General features: G+C 54.7%; 6 protein-coding genes across 6 annotated transcripts; 3 read left to right on the top strand and 3 right to left on the bottom strand.

Annotated features, from left to right (window-relative positions):
* Positions 1-5,264: 5,264 nt before the first annotated feature.
* GMORB2_1688 (Calcineurin-like phosphoesterase) lies at positions 5,265-6,158 on the bottom strand (the record flags this gene model as incomplete). Its single annotated transcript, XM_035463669.1, has 1 exon — positions 5,265-6,158. The coding sequence occupies one exon, from the start codon at positions 6,156-6,158 to the stop codon at positions 5,265-5,267; it is 894 nt and encodes a 297-aa protein (XP_035320500.1).
* Positions 6,159-6,197: 39 nt separating this feature from the next.
* GMORB2_1687 (Calcineurin-like phosphoesterase) lies at positions 6,198-6,601 on the bottom strand (the record flags this gene model as incomplete). Its single annotated transcript, XM_035463668.1, has 2 exons — positions 6,198-6,362; positions 6,470-6,601. The coding sequence occupies 2 exons, from the start codon at positions 6,599-6,601 to the stop codon at positions 6,198-6,200; spliced, it is 297 nt and encodes a 98-aa protein (XP_035320499.1).
* Positions 6,602-10,020: 3,419 nt separating this feature from the next.
* GMORB2_1686 (uncharacterized protein) lies at positions 10,021-11,731 on the top strand (the record flags this gene model as incomplete). The annotated part of the gene is made up of 2 exons (XM_035463667.1): positions 10,021-10,119; positions 10,238-11,731. 2 exons carry the CDS (start codon positions 10,021-10,023, stop codon positions 11,729-11,731), a joined length of 1,593 nt encoding a protein of 530 aa, XP_035320498.1.
* Positions 11,732-12,865: 1,134 nt separating this feature from the next.
* On the bottom strand, positions 12,866-14,072 carry GMORB2_1685 (glutathione S-transferase; the record flags this gene model as incomplete). The annotated part of the gene is made up of 6 exons (XM_035463666.1): positions 12,866-13,074; positions 13,193-13,360; positions 13,436-13,473; positions 13,559-13,578; positions 13,653-13,877; positions 13,974-14,072. The coding sequence occupies 6 exons, from the start codon at positions 14,070-14,072 to the stop codon at positions 12,866-12,868; spliced, it is 759 nt and encodes a 252-aa protein (XP_035320497.1).
* Positions 14,073-15,142: 1,070 nt separating this feature from the next.
* Positions 15,143-16,165, top strand: GMORB2_1684 (sedoheptulose-bisphosphatase; the record flags this gene model as incomplete). Its single annotated transcript, XM_035463665.1, has 1 exon — positions 15,143-16,165. The coding sequence occupies one exon, from the start codon at positions 15,143-15,145 to the stop codon at positions 16,163-16,165; it is 1,023 nt and encodes a 340-aa protein (XP_035320496.1).
* A 653-nt stretch (positions 16,166-16,818) lies between these two features.
* On the top strand, positions 16,819-18,233 carry GMORB2_1683 (uncharacterized protein; the record flags this gene model as incomplete). Its single annotated transcript, XM_035463664.1, has 2 exons — positions 16,819-16,965; positions 17,361-18,233. 2 exons carry the CDS (start codon positions 16,819-16,821, stop codon positions 18,231-18,233), a joined length of 1,020 nt encoding a protein of 339 aa, XP_035320495.1.
* Positions 18,234-18,588: the final 355 nt, after the last annotated feature.

Raw genomic sequence — 18,588 nt, 5'->3', positions numbered from 1 at the left:
CCAGTCGGAGCCGCCAGTCGGGGGGGGGGGGGGGAGTCTAAGCTCTTAGCCACTCATGCCTACTCGTACTCCCTCTCTCTCCCTCCTGGCGTGCGGATAGTGCGCATAGCTGTCCGTCCGTGGCTGCTATTGCTGTGGTGGTGGCGGAAGCGGCACGTGTACGGGTACCAGTCGTTGCCGATTCTGCGTGAAATATACCACACCCACTCAGATGAATCTGGAGAGTGCTTGTGACTACTGTTACAGTATGAGCAATATTACTTCCAGTCAACAATGTACTGTGCTCGTAGTAATACGAGTAGATAGCCAACAATACTGCGAATAATAAGAGATGGTACCTTTTTTTCTTCTTTTTTTTCGTCTTTCTTTTGTTTCTACATATGACAATACCCGTACACTGTACTGTCCCAACCATGTCCTCTCAATCTGCGAATCGTGACGTCGTAAGACCGTCGTGGAACAAGGACAGCCGTTCGTGGGGATGATCATGATCAATTGCCTGTCATCATCCACGCCTTCTAAGCACCCTGATCGAGATTAGCCCTTTTCTTTTATATATATATATGTATATGTATATATGAGGGAAGGGGGGGGATAAAAAGAGTCAGCCGAGCAAGCGAAGAAGGAAGCGAAAGGAAGATGGCGCAGCAGCAACCGAGTCTGTTTTGCAGTCTGTATGTACAGCGGGTAGTTGGAATACTCCATAGTAGTACGAGTACGAGTACTGCGAGATGCGCGCGCTGGTGGCGGCGTGGGGACCTGAGGCGATGAGGATACGTCGAGGGTACATATTGGACGTGAGTCATTCACACCCTGACAATATGTATCCCTGCAGTATTCCGTATATTCTCCCCTACCTTGGTACGACTATCACCTATATCTCATATCTCTCTTACTACCTAGCACACACAGTATTATCGCTACGAGTACGGCGGGTAGGTACTCGTAGACGGATAATCACTGGACGCACCTGAGAGTGAGAGAGAGAGGGGGGGGCGCGGCGTCGGAAAAGAAGCGGGGGCGAGAGTGCGATTGATTGCCGATGGGACCTGGGACCTGAACCTGACCTGGCCTGACCCCGTGGTTGTCCGACGAGCGTCAAGTCATCAGCCTACGTGTGTGTGGGGAGCTTCCAGCTCACGCGAGGGTGATAGAGAGAGTAAGAGCGCCGAATGGGTCGACTTGACTATCGAGGGGCATACGAGTAGATTCCAGCACGCACACGGAGCAGCCAGAATAGCATCAGACGTCAGCTAGTGGCGGCTGTGACAGCATCGTGGCGGATATGCCCGAGCCTAGCCTCGGACCGTTTTTTTGTTCTTGTTTTTTTAATTCTTTTTTTCATGTTTCAATGCTACGGATGCTCTACTCGTAATACTGATGAGGTTGTCGTACGAGAGAGAGACAATGAGCTTTTGGCCGCATCCAGCTGGTGGCAATGGCCTGTGTGATGACTGCCATAGTAATCTGCATTAGTCATAGCACTATAAGTAATATATGCCTTCTCGTATGTATTAATAATACCAGGTACACGTCAATGTGTCCATGCTCTCTCAGACTAGACGCAACAGTCAACAAACCAGGGGGATCATTGTCCCAGCGACCATCACACGAAAATATAATGTAAGAAAAATGTAAAGAGTAAATAAATAAATAGAGGAAGGAAGGAAGGAAGAGCACGTAGAATCCAGGGAAGAAAAAGATGGCAGCGGGGTATCGTGGGAGCCACAGGTAGACGGACGTTTGTATGGTAATAATACGACTCGGAGGGACAAGCGGTGAGGGTTGCCGTAGTGCATCTCCATACTCTGGTACCTTTTTTTTTATCTACTCCGTACTCGTCGTCGTTTTTACGAGTACTGCTGTACGATCATCGCTGCGAGTTTGTTCTTGTCAGGTATCTACTACTAGCAGACATCATCATCAGTCATGGTCATAAGCGGTTGCCTTCACAACGCGCCCCCTTCCCCCCCCCCGGCGCGCGCGCCGTTGTTACTCGCGTATCTCCTAGCTGTATCGTAGGTTATAATACTCGCATGCCACGTCCCAGGATGTATAGCATTCAAGCCCGGGCATGCTGGGAACGCCGAAGCACCCTACGACCAACTGGATGATGCCCCGACAAATCCCCCGCATACATACATGGGACCTAGGCCCTCAGCGGGTCACCTGGCGGTCCAAGAAAGAAAGAAAGAGAGGGCTTCTTGGAAGCCTCATGCTGAGGGGTCCCCCCTACCCCTCAGGGCGTACGGTGTGGAAGGATCGAGGGGTCAAGTCTGGAGGAGTAAACAAACCGTCGTAGTTGCAGCAACGAGGCAGACTGACCTCCTTCTACATGCAATAACACTCTGCAGCATCACCCTTACCGGAAGTGTCAGGTAGAGACGAAGCATATTCTCGCGCTACCGTTCTCTCCTTTAGGGCGGGTGAATTGCCATGATACTCAACAAGTGAACGGTGAGAGATACCCTCCAAGGCTGACACACACACATCACCCAATCAGCAACGAAGACGTGATGCGCCGCCCTGACATGTCCGCATCACACGGACAGATGAAGGGCAACCACTCGTCACGAGAGGGAGAGGGATCATCTACTAGGTAACATGTCGTAACTTGCTGTCGTGTACAGACTACTCCGTACCGGCAATACAGCTGAGATTCTCGTTACGTGTGTGGGGTGGGGTGGGGGGGGACACCAAAGGGCCAAGCGACCCATGATGCAACCACGTAACTTGTACTCTCTCGTACAAAACCACGCGAACAGCCCACAGTAAAACACACACACACACACACACACACACACACGCACGCACGCACGCACGCACGCGCAATGCCGTCACCCCCATATGTACATGCATCTATCTGTCTCTATCTGTCTCTCTCTCTCTCTCTATCTATCCCCTTGGATGACCTGACCTGGCTTGACCAAAGACCAAAGGGGTGACCCGACCCTCTAGCTTAGTGCTCCATATGGCTCCGCGACCAACCGGTACGAGTGACAATCTCCAATCGTGTTCCCACTCAGCCGCCGCAGGGGGCCAGTCGTGTGTTCAATCACACTGCATCCTTTTGTTTTTGGAGGGTTTTTTCTTTGATCTATTCGCGTTTTATTTATTTTTTGTTCCTTTCGTAGGGACGCTACGGAATCATGTCTGTACGAGACGAGAATGTACTTGATTTCAGTCCCACCACAAACACGTATGACAGGTCTCGTGTGTGTGTGTGTGTGTGTGTGTGTGATGGAAGGAAAAAAAGAAAGAGAGAGTGTGTGTGCGCTTACTCTGTGTGTGAGAGATTCGCTTCATTCATTCATTTTTTTTCTTACCTCTTCTCTTCTGCAGCCTTACTTGAGTTTTGAGTTGCCTCTCTTCTTCCTCTTCTTTTTGAATCATCATGAGGGGTAGAGGGGAAGGAAGAATAGAGAGAGAGAGAGAGAGAGAGAGAGAGACGGAAAGAGGGGTGGAGGGAGGGGAGAAAGAGGGGGGGCCCATTCTCTCGAGTCATCTTGGCGAATGGGCCTCTCTGTTGCCCCCCCCCCCCCCCCCCCCCCCCCCCTTCCCTTCGCCTGGGCCAAGGAAGAGCAAGAGAGGATACATGCGAGTATAGTGTGAAGAAGAAAGAGAGGAGAGGTCCCATCTGTAGGTCACGACGCTTCTCTCTACCATGTTTTGGTGCTGCATGACACCCTTTTTGGAGGGAGTGGGGGATTTCAGTACTTTTTCACTCGTACTAATATTACTACTACTGCAGCACTACTACAGCACTACTACTACTACAGCACTACTGCTACTACAGCACTACTACTACTACTACCAACTACTACCACTACTGCTGCTGCTGCTGCTGCCATCACTAGAGCATCGATCTGCCGAGTATATCGCTCGTCGTACTAGTAGAAAACGGGACAAGAAGCTGCTGGTATCAGATCGCTGCGTTATAATCATTCTGTCTGACTAGGCGGGGGAGGGGGGGACGGTTTACTAACCACTAGGTACGGATAGACATTGATCCATCCTTTCTACCAAGTACCCGAAGAGGGGATCACGGCCGATTGAGTTATTAATATCATTTCCTTCTTACGAGTATGATGACTTCTGTATGATGCATATCGTTATATGCTACCTACGGGTAAGAAAGACCTGCCTGCCGCTCCTGCCCACATGTACATGACACGGCCCATTATGATACTTGATGCATCAGCCCCTACGTACTCCGTGTACGGAGTACGTAGGGGCTGATGCATCAAGGAGACACGGGGATAGGCGTCTGCAAGTACGAGTAGAGAGGAAGGAAGAGATGCATTACGCTCTGGAAGAAGAAGAAGAAGAAGAAGAAGAAGAAGAAGAAATGACAGAAAGAGAAGCAGTAGGGAAGACGAGACTGCCGCCAGGCAAATCATCCACCGTAGCAGCCCAACCATGTTGAAACCCAGATCAGAAATGGGGGAGGGGGGAAGAGAGAAAGCCTTTCCTCTGCATGCATCTGGCGAATCATCTGTCAGTCTCGAGTCTGGCGGTCTGGCATCGAATTGGTTTCTGGGGCATTTTTTTCTCCTATATGAATAACCTGGACGAATAATACCATCATTCTGTCATTCTGCTTCTATCCGATTCTGTCTTTTTCCTTATTCGAAGCAAAGCCAGGTTTTACCTGTACGTTTCTTTCGAAGCAGGGTCGAATTTACAGACGACGGCGGGGGGGGGGGGTTTCAAAGGTCAAAGGTAGAACGAAGTCTTCTTCTGTGCATCATCATCCCTCCTCATCCTCCTTCTCCTCCTTATCAGTATCTGATGTCGGCAACGTGGCCATGATGGTCTGTAATTCGATGCCAATATCTGTGAATTGGATAACACGACAACGTCTGAGTACTCTTCGAAACAAAAGAAACGAAGAGGGTGAGAGTGTTTGTCTGGACAATCTTGCACTTGTCTTCTGGTTCGCTGGGCACAGCAAGAAACAAGAAAGGTAGAAAGTGTCAAAGCCCTCATGTCCAATTATTCCCCTCCCCCCCCCCCCCGGCGGAGTACAGAGGCATGACTGCAGGGTAGGCTGGAGATGCACCAAGCATCCACCACGTCCATGTACATGTACCATGCACGGAGTAGTAGGTTTGAAGACAAGAATGCATATCCATGTCGTGCAATTGGACGAGCTGTCCAGTATTGGGTATCAATTATATCATCTTTAGGGTCATCATTCCCGACCGCCCTCCCATCTTGGCATGATGGGTGCAGGTGAGGAGAAGAGGAGAGAGGCATAAGAATCAGGCTGTCGACGCCTGTTCATCGGGCACGTCTTCCTCCCACACGGGCAGCTCGACGTCCACGACGATGGGCTTGTTGAGCTGCTTCCCGCCAATGTGAGGATAGTCCGTCCCGACGATGGCTGCGTTGACGATGCACGTCTCTTTCCTTTCCCGGTAGGCAGCAGCAGAGGCAGCAGCAGCACCGCTCCCACTGCCAAAGGCGCTGGCGGCCTTGCTGGCCAGTGCTGCTGCTGCTGCAGCACCGCCCCTCCGACCTGTGAGGTCGACGAGGCTCATCTTGCTACTGGTGGCTTCGGGGCTCGGGTCCTCCCAGGGCGTGACGACGACGGCGTCTCTCGCCTCGTCACCACCCCCAGAGTCCGGCGCTGCTGGCCACGATACCCGCTGGGCGCCCCTCCCACCGTGAACGTGTCCGCACACGGAGAGGATGGGACGTACCCGTGCCAGCCGACGGCGGAGAGCCTCGCAGCCTGCACCGGTGACGGCGCCGGCCCTGTCATCTAGATGACCACGGGGGGGAGTGTGCGTGACGACAATATCTGCCGTCGACGGGATGGACTCCCACAGCCTAGTTGCCGACGGCTCATGCTGGCGCTGCTCCGGCGGCGGCGATGCTTCATGCGATGACAACTCAGCAGTGGTGGTATCCCTGTCATATGAGAAGCCCCAGAGCCCACATCGAGGCGAATAGGGCGAGCCGAAGATGCGAAACGTCGTGCGTGGTCCGGACGGAGACGTCAGGCGGACGGTCGTGGCCTCGTGATTCAGGTAAGTGATGGACTTGGATGACGTGAACAGTGAAAGGCAGTCTGCGTGGGAGTGAGGTGTTGTCCTCCGGTCACCGTGGAGGCGCTGGTCGTGCTTGGCGTGAAAGGTAGGATCAAGGCTCATGTCGTGGTTTCCTGTTTCATTGTCAGGTTCACGTCGTAGTCAAGTGATGAATACGAGTATAGATGTGAATAGGAATGTGGACATGCATATATGTACGGAATAGAGAGAGGGGGGAGAGAGGGGCAGCGGTGTAATGTGAATACCGGCTACGACAATTTTGGCTTCAAACTTGGTGTGGTCCAGCCACTTCACAGCCCGAGATAGCTTTGGAACCAATATCAGCTGAGAAAGACGAAAAGAAAAAAAGAAAAAAAAAAACCGGACAAAGAACAGCGAGAGAGAGAGAGAGAGAGAGAGAGAGAGAGTAGTACCTCGGGAAAGCTGCCTTGGTTTGTGAGATCGCCAGCGTGAATGAGGACGTCACCAGGTGGTAGTCTGACCGTGGAATTGTGCGTGTCTGATATGCAGACTATGCGAGTGCGACGGGTATGACCCGCAGTCATGGTCGCAGGCACAATCGGCTCCGTCGGTCTCCCCTCTCCTGGCGAATATTCTCTGCTCGTACGAGGCGATTTCTTGGTGAAGGTTGATGCACACGGAATACCTGCTGGTAATGTACGAGCATGGAAAGCAGAAAGAGGCCGAGAAAGTTGTAGCTCGTCGACATCGATGATGACATGTGAGTGCCTGATGTACTTTACGTGCGCGACGTAATTCATCGGTCTATCGAGGGGGGGACTCCACGCAGCACAGCAACTCCACCAGGCAGAAAGCGCGAACGCGCTAAAATCGTCGGTCATCCCCGGACCCCATGGTTGGCCATCCCCATGGATTCTATCTTCTTCCTCTTCTTTCATCTTTTGATTTTTTTCATCTTTTTTTCACCCTTGCTTGACACCTGACGGCTGGTATCAATATCAACACTCGTCTGTCAGAAAGTGTCAGCTGCATCCGTGGTGCCGGCAAGCATTCGATACTTGCACGCTTCCCATTTGGCCGTATCACACACAGGCCGGGGTCGGTGGCACCTCAAATTTAAGACGACAGGGATGGTTTTTAATTTTTTTTTTTTTATCTTTGCAATGGAAACTTTTCTCGCAATAGTCTCTAGTCTCTCAGATAGTAATACCTGTACAGGTAGGTAATGAGTATAATCTGTGCAGATTACAGTATACTCAGCCAGCCAGTCGTACCATGTACGTGCACACACACACCACACACGGCACACGTATGTAGGTGATACAATGTCCCATCACACCTGTCTGCGAACCGTGGAACATGCGGCACAGCGACTTATCACGTCTCGCCTTTCTGTGTCGCCCTGTCTGTCTGTCCCTCCGCCCGTAGTCTCTCGTCGGTGCTGAGTCCCCGTGTCTCTGTCTGGCTCACTGATTTCGCATCGACTGGGATCTTCGGGACAGGGCAGAGACCAAGAGGGATGGCAATCTCGGCGGCGCGACGGGGGGGGGGGGGGGGGGGATTTGGTCTGGTTCGGGACGGATGGCCCAGCATGGGTTGACCGAGGAGAGAGAACCCCCCGGTCAGCCTGTCCCCTGCACTCCGTATGATTATGTCTGTAGATGCGTAAAGATGGAGAGATACTACTCGTACGCTGAGGACGATGGAGATTACCAGTGCTTCGCATCTCGATGGAAGCACACATGTACGGTATCGATAATACTCGTAGACGTTACGAGTGTCTGAGACGAACGCGTCGACTCCATGTACGGAGTACGGATACGAGTAACGGCGATGGCTGGCACGAAACATACAGCATACATGTCTGGACTGTGCGGTACGTCGTACCAACATGCTCGCTTTCCCCCCCCCCCTGGACCGTCGAACCATGCTTGTATTGTGACCTGTGTTGCATCTGATGGAGACGTCATGGTCGCGTCGACAATGGTGTGTACGCCTCCCGTCGTATATTCTGTATGTGCTGTTCCGCTACCGACTGATCTGTACAGATCAGTGACCCATCAGCCATCCGGTCAGCTCTAGTCGTATCCGTGGTAGGAGAGAGAGTACGGAGTACCCCGTCTAGATGGCGTGAACACTATTGCGGCACTCCCATGGGCCCAGTCGCTCATTATGGCTTCATAGGTTGAATATATGAAGTGGGGAGTCTTAATACTGGAGGCCTGATCCTACAAAGGTTGTGGTATTGACATGATTAAGAAGAAGAAAAGGCTGGAGATGCCCACCGAAAAATAAGGCAGGGGCGGAGGGTTCAGTCTGCCAGTGTTGATCCTGCATCGCACAGTCAGCGACGGTGCTGCAGAGCATCACAGGTACAGCCACAGGTACGAGCCACTTCCTTGAACATGTCTACGATTACATTGCATAATAGTGTGGTGATACACTGTTGGCTGTCGGCTGTGCGGGAGCACAGGACAGGGTATCGGCTACGAGGAGTTCTCGTAGACAGTGGTCAGCCTGGACTGTGTAGCAACATTGTAAGACAGTACAGGTAGGTAGTCATGCTCGTCGAGAGGATGATATATATACATATATATATATATATTGCTGCACAGATTACATATATACACACACACACACGCACATATATATATCGTATATACGATAATACTGCGAGTACGTGTAGCAATATCGATACTGCGTAATCTGTACCTCTGTACATATTATATTGATGCATGCACAATTACAATCCATACCTGCGAGCTGCGATCTGACGCTTGGCCGATGCGTAGGCCCCACCCGCCACCCTCTGACCTCTACGAGTACCTGTATACGAGTAGACTGACGGGTACGGCACTCCCGCACTATTTCTCGCAGTCGTACCGTAGTGGTGTTCGGTGGACTCCGCGCTGCGACGGTGGTGGGAGCATCCTATGAGTCCCTGTACCGTGCTGCCGAGTACAGATTAGCATTGCTACGGATATGGGCAGCAGCACTGGAGCTCTACGAGCACTCGTATTACTGTCCATGGGTACCGGGACGTCCTGTCGCACGGCTAGCTGCTAGTGTCGCCACAGCCAAGTCACCACCGTCCACGCTAACCCGCTAAACCCAGCGCTGTAGGTATCACTAGAGAGTGGCCTGTAGCGTGGCTCGGCCCACGGAATACCAATACCAGCCTCCCTCTATCGTCTCTTCGGGGTTCCTTCCAATGTCATTTTACAGTCTCCTCTTCTACGTTCTCCTTCTGCAAATTACACCACTACGGCTACTACTACGCAGTAATATTGCAATCCCCCCCCCCTCTCTCTCTCTCTCCCGTCTCTTTTTTTTTTTTTTCTTCTTCCCTCTCGTCTTTTCCCTCATCTGTGTCGACCGTGCATACTCGTACAGACGATTGCCGTACAATCCAGAGAAAAAGGTACCATAACGGCATTTTCGTTATACAGCAAACACCCGTCTGCTTCTTCTGGTCGCCTGCGCCTGCCGTACGCTTTGAGCCTCCTCCCCCCCTCTTCTCTCCTTCACACCCCTGACGAGAGGAACGACCACCAACCAAGACCCCGGTCACCAATCCTCGCGCGCAGCCTTCACTCCTTTTTTCCTTCCTGCTCTCCTCTCCCTCTCTCTCCCTGCTCGAGAGAACGCGTCTGATCGGGAGCCCTTTTTCACGGCAATGTCGCCTCGAGGAACCTCTTCTTTCTAGAAACCATCCCACCAAAAATTCGACGGTGCCGTCTCTCTACAGACGCTGGCGGACTGGGTTGAGGCACACAATCACACACTCGCTTCTTTTCTTTCCTTTATCCTTTCTGCTTTCTTCCTCTCCTCGTATTGCACGTTAATCTCTCGCTACCCTCGACTCTCCCCCGCCGCTCGCTTCTCTCGTCTTTCCCGTTCTTCTTCTCGGCTCAGCCTCCGTCCGTCATAACCTCGACGTGTCCACCATACCCTCTGCCTCCCAAGGGGCTGCGGGCGCCCCGATATCGCGGACTGCTTCGCCATGGCTGCCGTCTCGTCGGCCCACGCCACGGCAACAAGCAGCAGTACCCTGACCCCTCCGAGCAGCAGCCTCGCCCACGATACGCTCTGGGACGACGCCGTAAATGGCCATGCAGACGTGAGAATCGCCCCCGACATGTCTTCCGAGCCGCCGTCCAGCCCATCGGGGATCCCACCCTTACTCTCCGGGCCATTCGCTAACATTACCGGCCCTGTAGAACCAGCTCGACGACGATTCGCACGCCGAGGACGATGGCCAGGACTCCATACGCTCACCTGCCGGTGCTGGCCCCTCAACCGGCGGCGCCCAGGTGGCCACGCGGAGGATGAGGTCGGCGGACAACCTCGCGCAAGAAAGCTGGGACGACTCCGGCGCTGTCGAGGCCGAGGATGGCACCCTGATTCCCGCCTACGCCCCCGATTCCCGCAGCAACGACTCGTGGCGCTCCCAGAGCCCCAGCAAGTCTCGCGACCGCCATGACAGCAACTACGTCCTCCGGGAACCCTCGGGCGAAGACGGCAACGACAGCAACGACTCCAAATGGATCCACCGCGACAAGCTCGCCAAGATCGAGAGCCAGGAGCTCCAGGCCGCCGGCATCTACATCCCCCGCTCCAGGGCCCCCAGCAAGCAGAGGAGCCGTAGCTCCGCCCGCCGCGGCACCAACGGCACCGACGCCTCGGAGCAGCCGAGACGCAGCCGTTCGCGCAAGAGCTCGTCGGCCGTCGAGCAGCGCCACGTGCCCCCCGACATCGCCATCCCCAGCTGGGACCTTAGGACGCCCGAGGAGATCGCCGAGGAGGAGGCCAGCGCCTACTTCACCACCAACGGCCTCAGGGGCGGCTCCAGGATCCCCGTCGCAAAGACGAGCCCGGCCCCCATCCCGGTCGACTACCTCGAGAGGGGTTCGCCCTCGACGCGCAAGTACAGCGAGAGCCCCGAGAGCGACTCGATGATGCACGGTCCCTCGCGGTCTGGTAGCACCAGCGGCAGCCTGTACGAGAAGCCGCCGCCCGGCATGGCCAAGCGGTCCCAGGACGCATCGCCCAGGAAGCCGACGAGCCGCAAGACGTCGACCGCCACCAAGAACAGCAGCAGCCAGGCGAGGCCCAAGACCCGCTCCAGCAGCGGCACGGGGACCCGACCGTCGACGCGCTCGGGCGAGCCGGCCAACATGAAGCCGCCCGAGGGAGACCCGCCGTGGCTGGTCAACGCCTACAAGCCGGACCCGCGCCTGCCGCCGGATCAGCAGCTCCTGCCGACGGTCGCGCGCCGGCTCCAGCAGGAGCAGTGGGAGAAGAACGGCACGCACGGGGACACGTACGACAAGGAGTTCCGTCCGCTCAACGATCGGGACCTCGCACGACCGGCCGGGGCCGACAAGACGGCGGACAAGGAGGACAGGGAGGACAAGGAGGACAAGGAGAAGCAGGACGACACACTGTCGCCGCCGGGGCAGGAATGGCCCCTCCGACCGGACGGGGCCGCCAAGAGCCAGGTTCCCCGGCCGGGATCGTACTCGACCATGCCCAAGATCTCGGACAAGCCGGCGGCGGCGAGCAGTCCTCTGGTGACGAGCCCCAACCCCATGCAGTCGTCGGGTGGCATGTTCCAGGCCTCGATCGAGCCTCAGTCCCCGGCTGCCCAGAGGGTGCCGGATGAGAAGGAGGATGACGCCAAGGGCGGCTGCGGATGCTGTGTTGTCATGTGATCCTACAAAATCCACTCACCATTCTGATGTCGATCCATTCTCGGCATCCAAGCCCATCCGCCAATCTTGTACCGAAGCATCCTCTCTACTCATGCCACCCTGCCCTTCTTTCTCGACTCCTTTCCTCTCTTCTCCGTCCTAAACGTTGAAACATTTCCACCCTCCGAGAGAGGAAGCAGGATGAGGTACCCTAACCTGCTCGACAGGCGACGACCCTCTCTGCTCATCAGCCTTGCTGCTTCCCCCCTCCCCATTCTTCTCACTCTTTTCAATTAACGACGTTACGACTTTTACATAGCTTACCACCCACTCCCTCCCTCCCTTGTGTTATAAAACCATATATACCACCTAGCGACCGACCGCTGTTCCTGGCCTTTTTTTTCCTTCTTCAAAAACCCTCGTCTTTTTCTACTTTTTATATCCTCCTTTCCGCCGCCCTACGCTCATCCTGACCCATACACTCGTTTTCTTTGTCCTTGACTCGACTGGGCTGGAAGCATGGTTCTCCTCGGTATGGCGTTATCGAGGTTTTTTTCTTCTTCTCTTCTTTTCTTGCCTCGCTATTGGTTTCCTCCCCCCCCCTTAAATCAAGGAGTCTTCTTGTTTTCCCTGTTCCTTGCTCTTTCATCACATTTACTTTCTTCCTTTTACTTACCGTTCATTCCTTTTCTATTGTTTCATTGTACTTCTCGCCCCCCCCATTGTTTTTAAAGTCTTTTTTAACCCATTTTATAGCGCATATTCATAATGTCGAGATTACCCATTTTTTTTCCAACCCTGCTGCGAGCGAAGTGAGCTGGAGATTACGTTGACGTACAACCGCGAGCGTAGCGAGTTTAGTAGCTCTCCTATCCTATAGGAGGATTCTATAAAGAAAAGACTTTATTCCAGAATTAGCCCATGGATAATATTAATTCAGTGGTTCGTGTGGACGTAGCGAGGAGAACTCTCGGTAGGGCCGCCAGAGGCATAATGACGAGTGGCCGCGACGGTAGTGTCGACAGTGGACGATGTGCTTTTTTCTGTTTTTTATTTGTTTTTTTATTTTGATTCTTTTTTTTTTTAAAAAAAAAAGAAGGCTGGATTGAATGCTACGTATGGAGCTATACATGTCCGACAAGATGTAGCCGACACCTACTTCTTATCATCCTGCATACCCTTCTGCACCCAGGCGATGGAGGCGGCAGTCTCCCTCTCCAGCTCCTCGGCGGACTTGCTGGCGGCGTCGAGGGCGGTGTGCTTGGTCGGGACGTGGCGGCCAGCCTCGAAGCCGGGACGCTCGAGGCACTGATACACCCACTTCTTGAGGTGGGGGAATTCGTTGATGTCGACGTTGCACCCGGCTGGTGGGTTTGTGAGCATGACGGGAGGAAAGATTGGGGGTTGTTGCTGCTGTTGTTGAAGAAGAAGAAGAAGAAGAAGAGTGGTATGGTGGTATGGGGGGAAGGGACATGTGCTTACCAGCTCCTGCTACCCATCCCCAGGAAGCTATATCGGCGATAGTACACTTGCCACCGACGATGTAGCCGCTAGGTTGCTTCTCGAGATGCGTGTCGAGGGTACGGTACAGACGACGGGTCTCGTTGATGTAGCGGTCGATACCGTATTGGATCTTTTCGGGGGCGTAGCCTGTGGAGGGGGATGTCAGATGTCAGACAGAGCTGCGAGGAAGGGAGAGGGGAGAGGGTAAGGGAAGATACATACGGAAGAAGTGGTTGGCTTGGCCTTGCATGGGACCGAGGCTGTATGAGTGTGAGTACGACGTGAGATGGGCTGAGATCGTATGAGGGGGTGAAGGGGGGGGGGGGGGGGGGGATGGAGTCTTACCCTCCCATCTGCCACATGAGCTGTTTTGAAACATGGTCAGCCATGATGCACGACGAAGAAGGAGGAGGAAGAAGGATGAGGAGGAGGCTTGTACCCAACTAGTCATCTCCCAGTGCTCGGGAGTATCAGTAGGGAAGGATAGCTTGTGTTCCTCGTCGTACCTGGCCACGAGGTACTGGAGTATGGCGCCACTCTCGAAGACGCGGATCGTCTTGCCATCCTCGGTCTTGTCGGTCAGGGCGGGGATGCGGCCGTTGGGGTTGATTTCGAGGAACCAGGGGGCCTTTTGCTCATTGTCTTTGAAGGAGATTGTGTGAACCTGTGACGGGTGTTGGAATTCCACTCTACATGCGTATGTCTCTCTCTCCTCTCTCCATCCCCTTCACTGAGATAGGATAGAAGAAGAGACACATACCTTGTAGTCGAGGTTGAGCTCCTCGAGGAGGATGGAAACCTTGATACCGTTGGGTGTACCGACAGTGTACAGGGTGATGTCGGACTTTGTCTTGGCCATGTTGAAGATTTGTTTTCCGATTTGGGATATGCGAGATGTCATGTATGTCGATGGTCTGGTGTCTGAAATGGAAAGGGGAGTCTTTGCCTTGTTTTTGCAGCTGTAGTTGATCAGTTGTGGGTTATGTGGTGTGTCTATGTATGATAATATTGGTGAGGGGGATGAAGACGAGGAAGGAAGAGGAGAGAGAGAGAGAGAGAGAGAGAGAGAGAGAGAGAGAGAGAGAGGGAGAGAGAGAGGGAGGATTGCTATTAGTACTGCTACTGTTAATCGTGGTAGTACGGAGCAAGGTGCTGCACCATGTACGGAACCTGTTCCCGGACAGGAGAGCCGGAGTTATTTTGTATTAGAAATCCACTCCCAACCATGATGCGGGGGTCTTCGGTCTTCGCGATTGGATCCGCTACGGAGTCTCTGCGTTCTGCTACTGCTCGCCATGGTTCGTGATGAAGAAGAGGGGTGGCGACAGGTGACAGCAGCGTCATCCCCTGACAGGCCCCCTCTGGACTTCGTCGTGAAGCATCATGGTCGGATCTCAAGTACAGACGCCAGGTCTATGACGGATACACATTCCCACACATGATCTCATTCACCAATTGAGGCATCCGCCCAGGCTGGAGCGGATCCTCGGAACAGCCTGCCTGCTGCTGCAATCACGCACCGTCCAGGCCAGCCACGTGATCATGCTCTGAGGAATAGGTGGGATGCTGTCCTGATCGAAAACGGCCGATAGGATGGACGGAAGAAGGGGGAGGGAGATTGATGCGAGAAGAAAAACAACCGCCCTCCCCTCCTCCTTCCCATTTTTTTTTTCAAAAAAAAAGAAAAAAGACCGTAAAACATATCATGGCCATACAGAAACCTCTCTGCTCCTGTAGACTGGACTGATGGCAAGGCTAAAGCTTAGGGTTGAGGGGTCTGGCTGTGACGTCAAACGTGGTGGGCAGGCTCTGCCCCTCATCCGGCCCTGCCAGATCTAGCACCAAGCACCAGCAAAACTGTGGCCAGCGATCCTGAACCGTAACACGAACCGTCCGCCGGCCATACCGCCCCTCGCACATACAGAGATCATGGCCGACAAGTTCCAGGGGAGCCCATCCCTGCGGGCTCTGCTGCAGTCGGCCGTCCCGCAGAGCAGCCGGACGGCTCTGCGGTCGTCGGTGCTGCCGGCCCTGCTGACGGCCGTGTCGGACATCGCCGCGGCGCTGCGCACGTCGGGCCCCGTAGCGGCCGAGGGCACGTCCAACGACTTCGGCGACGAGCAGCTCAACGTGGACCTGTCGGCGGAGCGGGCGATGCGGACGGCGCTGGCGCGCTGCCCGAGCGTGGCGACGGCCAGCAGCGAGGAGGACCCGGTGGAGACGTCGGTCAACCCGGACGGGGCCGAGCACGACGGCGACGCGACGGGCGAGCGGTACACGGTGGCCTTTGATCCGCTGGACGGGTCGTCCATCATCGGGCCCAACTGGAGCGTCGGCGCCATCGTGGGCGTGTGGGACGGCACGTCGGCCCTGGGCCGGGACCCGAGGACCGGCCAGGTCGCCGCCGTGCTGGGCGTCTTCGGCCCGCGCACCACGGCCGTCGTGGCCGTGCGCGTGCCCGGCTCGCCCTCGGACGCCCTCTGCCTCGAGCTGGGGCTCGACCGGGCCGGCCGCTGGGACGTGGTGCGCGACCGGGTCCGGCTGCAGCTCTCGCCGCCGTACCGGACGCGCTACTTCGCCCCCGCCAACCTCCGCGCCGCCGCCGACGACCCCGGCTACATGTCCCTCGTGACCAGGTCCGTCGGCGAGAGGTACACCCTGCGCTACAGCGGCGGGCTCGTCCCCGACCTGGTGCACGCCCTCGTCAAGGGTCACGGCCTCTACGTCTCGCCCGTCACGCCCGCCAGCCCGCCGAAGCTGCGCAGGCTGTACGAGCTGTGTCCCGTCGCCCTGATCGTCGAGTGCGCTGGGGGCGCCGCCGTCGACCCAGCCCTGGGGAGACCCGTCCTCGACGCTCCGCTCGCTCACACCGATGAGCGTGGCGGGCTGGTCTGCGGGAACAGGGACGAGGTCGATCGGGCCCTGCGCATTCTCGCCTCCGACACCGCATGATCTGTTCTCCTTCTTCTCCTTCTTCTCTTCTCTTCTTCCTTTTTCTTTCTTTTTCTTCTCTCTTGGAACCGTCCTCCTCTACTCCCCCCATTTTTTTCTTCTTCAAAAATAGTTTACGATGGCACCTTGCATCTCATCATGACATGGCCGGTTGTAATCGAGCCACTGAGGAATGGGAACGTGTGAGGGATACGGACACGACAGATGCACGTACACGCGCAGTACCCAGTATACGACGACAGGAGGGTTATTGCATGGGCCTCTTTTCATAGATTTTCTTCCCCTTACTCTTCCCCCCCCCCCTCCTCTCCTCCTCTCATTTCCTTTTTTTCATATCGGGTTGTCGTACGCACATACTCACCGCTGCAGTCTTCATACCACGAAATAAACAACATTATGCATAAATAAAAACAAAAGACCAGGGGAAGGGGGGGGGGGGGACCATCATAAAACGAAAGGTCAACCTACCTGTACAGGTGATGACAAAATGATCGGCACACAGACACGTCACAGGAGGGAGAGAAACAAGACTGCACTGCCAAGACACTGCCAAGAGAAAAAAGAGGCTGGGCCTTGTAAAGGGTCAATCTGTACCTTTTCTCTCTCTCTCTCTCTCTCTCTCACGTCGTGCTACCCGTCCGCATATCCAAGACATGTTACGAGAACCACCACGCCGCAACCGCAGAGTGAAAGAAGGGGCAGACGACGAAGGCTGGGAACGTCGACGGCGAATTGCCAAGGAGGTAGAAGAATCTCCCCCCACCCCGATGGTGATACTTCAGAACCATGTCACTCGCCGGGTTAGCCGGCGGATTTATTAGTTGCGTTACAGGCCAAAATGCTGGAAGCCGGGGGGGGGGGGGGGGATACACAGAAATACGTCTTTCCCGGAGTCTCCAGCCCCCTCTAGACCGTGGGGAAGCTCACCGGTAACTCTGCGAGGGATGGATGGAGATGAACTAAGTGAGACATTGCATACACGTACGGAGCCAGATGGGAAAGAAGAGGATGTACGAGTATGCAGTGCCAAGACATGAGAGGTCGGGGGGTTAGGGAACAAGACATTTTTCGAGGGTGGCGGGCGGGCCCTCATAACGTCTTCTCCCCCCCCCCCTTTTTATTTTTTTATTCTTATTTTTATTCTTCAGTTTCTTTCTTCTTTTCTTTTCTGGCAGATAGACATTGAGAACGACAGGATACTCTCACATCCGTCTTCGCTCTTCAGTCCTGGTCGCACATCCTGACCGTTCACACATCCAATCGACATCAGAAACAAAGGAGCGACAAGCGCCCCCCCAAACACAAGAGAAAGAAGGAAGAGGAGGAGAGAAGAAAGAAAGAAAGAGAGGAGAGAGCCCTGGAGAGACTGGAGACGACAAGGACGAAACGACGAGGAACAGGAGCAGAAACAGACATGGCGATCCGAAACATGATCATGTACGCCCTCTCACTGCCATGCCTAGCAGCAGCGGCAGCCGTGGTGAGGCCGAGGACGGACGGGACATACTGCGGCGGCGCGATGGGGCCCAACGCGACCAGCACGACGACCCGCGCGCCCGGGCCGGTATCGTGGAACGTGTACCCGCAGCAGCGCAGCCTGAGCCGGGGACCGTCGTCCGGGTTCGAGGTCCAGTCGTACGGCAACCGGTCCAGCCTCGAGCAGGTCCTCGTCTTCAGCGGCATCCCCGACGGCGCCGAGTCCTGCACGCTCGGATGGTCCCAGGGTTCGAGGGAGGACAGGGTGTTCCTCGTCGACGGGGAGTACGCCCTCGTCAAGGTCACGCAGCTCTCGGGCATCCCGAAGGACGACGAGCCCATCACCTACGATTCCATAGAGCCGTACGTGAAGGCGGCCGACGACGACGCCGAGGCGGCGCCCAGCCTGTCTCCCGACTTCACCTCGTGGGACGACGTACAGGGCCCGTCGGACCACGTTGCCGGCGGTGTCCGATGTGCTGGGGACATCTATCTCAAGATGGAACTGTATGATCCTACCACCCCGGCGCATGTCTATCTCTCTACGGACGAGGAGAATGGATTCTGGATAGAGTATACTTGCGGGCAGTGAGAGATTCGGTCTTTTTTTTCCCCTCTCTTCTTCTTTCTCATCTCTTCTTTTAATTTTGTACATCTCAAAGCGAGAGGTGGTAATGGATCAGAGTAACGACTTTTTTTCTTCTTCTTTCTTTCCATCCTAGCTAGAACACGTACGACTCAATTTTGAATCGATACCTTTTTTTTTTTTTTTTTTTTTTTTTTTTCATATCTGAAGAAGAAGAAGAAGAAGAGAAAGAAGAAAAAGACGAGTAATAACAATAATGATAGTGACAGTACCGACTAGAAACTAATGCCCCGCTTCCCCAATGTCAACCCCATCCATCTCCACCTTCCATCACACGGGGAAACCATACCGAGAAACTGGA

The sequence above is a fragment of the Geosmithia morbida genome, assembly GCF_012550715.1.
Source record: "Geosmithia morbida isolate 1262 chromosome Unknown scaffold_10, whole genome shotgun sequence".
NCBI lineage: Eukaryota > Fungi > Ascomycota > Sordariomycetes > Hypocreales > Bionectriaceae > Geosmithia > Geosmithia morbida.
Note: the sequence above shows the minus strand (reverse complement) of the source record. Positions and strands in the feature narration are given on the sequence as shown.